General features: G+C 52.2%; 1 protein-coding gene across 1 annotated transcript; it reads right to left on the bottom strand.

Annotated features, from left to right (window-relative positions):
* Positions 1 to 1,036: 1,036 nt before the first annotated feature.
* LOC124654367 (pirin-like protein At1g50590) lies at positions 1,037 to 3,033 on the bottom strand. The gene is made up of 5 exons (XM_047193377.1): positions 2,930 to 3,033; positions 2,782 to 2,831; positions 2,596 to 2,663; positions 1,835 to 2,001; positions 1,037 to 1,695 (listed from the first exon to the last, which is right to left on the bottom strand). Exons 1-5 carry the CDS (start codon positions 3,031 to 3,033, stop codon positions 1,170 to 1,172), a joined length of 915 nt encoding a protein of 304 aa, XP_047049333.1. The 3' UTR covers positions 1,037 to 1,169.
* Between the last annotated feature and the right edge of the window lie 917 nt (positions 3,034 to 3,950).

Raw genomic sequence — 3,950 nt, 5'->3', positions numbered from 1 at the left:
AGAATCTGTGATGAGCACAGGGGATGGTTGGCATTGTGGGGAGCACAGATCCCGGGTAAGGTGAAAGTCCATTGCTGGAGACTGATTGAGAAAGGCCTGGCTATTGGTACTGAGCTAAGTCATAGGAAGATAAAAGACGGTGTAGCATCGGTTTTGGTCGTGTCCTCATTCCCAGTCAGCGTGGTCTCTTGCTTCGATTCATTCACACTGTAGATTTGATGTTCCACCGAAGCGACTACGGTGTCATTCTGAACTCAAGGGCTGGTTGTTTGATTGGGTCGGTAAGGCCACAAATGGACATGCGACTTGGTTCATGATGGTAATCTATAATCTTTGGTAAGCAAGGAATGACGCAAGAGAGTCTCTGTTGATAGCTGGCCCAACATCGATTGTGCTAAAATCGGCCGCGGCTGAGGAGTGGAAGAACATTGCCATCTTCGGCCGTTGGAAAACCTACTGAACATTGGCTCAGACCGGATCCTGGTTGGGTTAAGATGAATCTAGATGGAACTTTTCATTCAGCTACTGGAGTGGGCCGGTGTGGTTATTCGTGACCACCATGACGATTTTGTCTCCGGGGCAAGCCATTTTTTCTCCCACCTCATCGATGCTGAACACGCCGAGCTTCTGGCATGTCGGCAGGGTCTTTACCTCGTGATGGATCATCAGGTTCAGAGAGTGGTACTGGAGACGGATAGTACGGGAGTGGCTGCCAAGTTGAACATGGACGAGCATGATCGATCTATTCACGGTCTATTCACTCTAGCCCATGTTTTAGCTATGGAAATGCAATAAGTTTGTAAGGTGTGGAATGATGGTGCACCAGACTTTGTTAGGAACAAAATATTCTATTATGAGTTAATATAATCGCAGGGTTTATCTAAAAAAAAGACTTACTTTGCAAATTCGATATTTCACAATGTTTTCCTTGTGTAATTTTACTTTTGCACTCGAGTCTTTGTATTTGGAATACCGGATATGTACACAAATCGATCGCTGATGTCTGAGCACATCGATTGATCGCTGATGTGATGTCTTAGCAAATCGATTGATCGCTGATGTCTTAGCAAATCGACCACTAATTCCTGGAATAATAAATAAACAAATAAATAACCTCGTACGTGGAACGTGTTCTCCAGTGAGTGTGCGCGGCGTGCCATCCTTTGTCCCTACTCTAGGTCTAGCGCGATCATCGCCTGCGATTTCCAGTGCTTGGCCTTCTCGAACCCATTGATACACAGCTCGAAGTCGTTGACGGTGGCGTCGATCTCCTCCTCGGTGTTCATGACGAAGGGGCCGAGCTGCGCCACGGGCTCCCCGATGGGCTCGCCGGCGAGGAGCAGGAACCGGAGCGGCCGGTCCGACCTGTTCCACACCTCCACGCCGTCGCCGCCCTGCCCGAGCAGCACCAGGTGGTGCGCGCCCACCGCCTTCTCGCCGGCGCCCCCGATGAACGAGGCCTCGCCCTCCAGCACGTAGACGAGCGCGTTCCAGGACGCCGGCACCGGCTGCCGCGCCGGCGCAATGGAGTGTGGGCGCACCGTGAAGTCCAGGTACATGGTCGGCGTCCGCGTGCTCACCTGCGACCGCGCGCCCATGGCCTGCCCCGCGATCACGCGCACCGTCACGCCGCCGTCCGCCGACGTGGTGGAGGCGATGTCCTTGCTCTGGATCTCCTGGTACCCCGGCTCGATCCTGCAGCAGGCAGCGCACGTGTTAATCGAGCTGCAAAGCTGGCTGGTCTTCTTCCGTGTTGCGTCTTGCGTGCGTCGAGGTGACGCGATCGGACATGACGTGGGAAGAAGGGAAGAAGACAAGGAAAACAATGCTTTACATTTTGTTGTGGGAGGCGAGGTTGACCCAGAGCTGGAGCCCCCTGGAGGTGCCGGGCGCGGCGGGCATCTCCGAGTGCACGATGCCGCGGCCGGCCGTCATCCACTGCACGTCGCCGGCCTTGATGGTGCCGCGGTGGCCCTCGAAGTCCTCGTGCGTCACGGCCCCCTGCGGCAAAGCAAAGAGAAAGAAATGGTCGTCAGACACAAGTTAACCACCCTATGGCATCGTTTTCCTGTGAAAAAAAGATCCCACTTTCCCACCCAATTTCACACTACTTAGCCCATCTGTCGATGCGATTTAAACGGGATATCATTTTGTTGATTTTCCGGCTGCCCGCTGGGTGGTTGGCGAAGTACAGAGGGTATCAGAACAAAGTTCCCCCCTTTCAGATGCATTCTTCGAGTGGGTGGCAAGAAAAGTTTCAGGTCCAAGTTTTTTTGACAAGCATAACGCGGTTTAGTTTATCGTGCATGTATGGCTGTCAAAGTCGCTGCTACCATTAGAGACTTGGTAGACTTGGTTTAGGAAGAAATGCTGATGCCGCAAGGTACTTTCACGATCACTCTATGAATATATGTAGACTTGGTCAGAAGGTTTGCCAGTTCATGTTGCCGTTCTACTAGCTAGCAAAGGAGTTCCGACTAATCAAGTAGGAGTTTACCCACGAGAGTCAGAGGCTGCATCATCAAAGGGGTATAGAAATAATTCAGAAGCAGCACTATGAAAATGTGGCTAAGAAAAAATGGAATTCGTGCATACCTCGAGCATGTAGGTGACGGTCTCGAAGCCTCTGTGCGGATGGTCGGGGAACCCGGCCGGAGCAGAAACTGCAGCAAATTCAGACAAGGACTCAAAGTCAGCTACTAGCAACAACCATGAAGAACTCCGTCTGCCTAGCTGCAATCCAAACGAAACATCCGAAACTGGCCAGCGCTGGCTGCTCACCTGAGAACTCGTCCAGGACGAGGAATGGATCGAAGTACCTGAGCTCGAACCTGCACGCACACGCACCAACCGATCAGCAACCAACCAAGCCATCGATGAAATATAATGGTGCCCTCCAATGAAGTGGAAGCGAGCCGAGGGCTCTCACCTGCCGATGCTGCGGCGGACGACGGCGCCGACGCCCTCGTGCTGCGGCCGCGCCAGGAACTTCCTGGCCACCTGCCGGGGCACCTCCACCGCCGCCGTCGACATTCTAGCTACCACGACTCAGGCCGCAGGCGAACGGATTGATCTCAGGCGTCTGTATTGTGTTTACGGAAGGAAAGTACGAGTTCATGACGACGGCTTCCCGGCTCCGGTCTATATATATATAGCGCCATGGCGCGGGTGCGAAATGGGGTTGATTCCGTTACAGCGGCTGCCGCGCGCTCCTCGGGGACGAAAGGGACAGTTCCCGCTGGGGTGGCGAATCGCCGGCCAGCTCGTTTCTTGACTTTCTCCTATCCATAAAAAAACACATAGAGAGCCCGGACGGGGTGGCGCATCGCTCCAAAAGTCTCGTGCTAGACAGCGGCTGTTGCCGTGGGTCACGCTGACGCCATGCGCACGATCGCAGGCGGCCGCCTCTGCGTACGTCTGCCTGGTGACAGCGTCGCGTCAGCACCGCACCGTGGTTATGGTTTATAATCCTCTCGTCGCCTTGTTTGTTATGTCTTTGACAGGCAAAGCCGTTTTATTTCACCGCACCCAACCAAGGATGGAATTTTATCCACGGATGTTCGACCCGACGGGCAAGGATATGAAGAGTTGATTGCACCCACAGATTTTATGGGGCAGATATCCAATAATTCATGGAGCGGGAACAGACAAAGGTTTTACCCCATAGATATCTAATAGATACCCGTCTGATATGTGAAACCCACATGTCAATGAGACATGAAATTTTACCGAGGCCAAGCTGCCCTTCTCTTGAGATCAAAATCACTGAAGACCCACTTTATGTAACACGTAAACTTAATTAGGCTAATCCTAATATCTTATTCCACCCACGACCCATAAGTACTATGGGGTTCAAATATTATTGCTTTGATATTTCTATGCATTGCCCCCATAATTTTTTGTGATATTTCTGAAATATTGTTAAAAACGTGTCGAAATTTTGTTGTTGC

This window comes from Lolium rigidum, chromosome 5, assembly GCF_022539505.1.
Source record: "Lolium rigidum isolate FL_2022 chromosome 5, APGP_CSIRO_Lrig_0.1, whole genome shotgun sequence".
Lineage (NCBI taxonomy): Eukaryota > Viridiplantae > Streptophyta > Magnoliopsida > Poales > Poaceae > Lolium > Lolium rigidum.
The sequence above is the reverse complement of the archived record's forward strand: the minus strand, read 5'-3'. Positions and strand labels throughout refer to the sequence as shown.

What these genes read in the sequence shown, in the direction of transcription:
- LOC124654367 (XM_047193377.1), bottom strand. Translation starts at nt 3,033, where the DNA reads ATGTCGACGGCGGCGGTGGAGGTGCCCCGGCAGGTGGCCAGGAAGTTC. An exon ending in CGTCCTGGACGAGTTCTCAG is followed by an intron (nt 2,664 to 2,781) that starts GTGAGCAGCCAG and finishes AATTTGCTGCAG; the next exon opens with TTTCTGCTCCGGCCGGGTTC. An exon ending in CCGTCACCTACATGCTCGAG is followed by an intron (nt 2,002 to 2,595) that starts GTATGCACGAAT and finishes GCTTTGCCGCAG; the next exon opens with GGGGCCGTGACGCACGAGGA.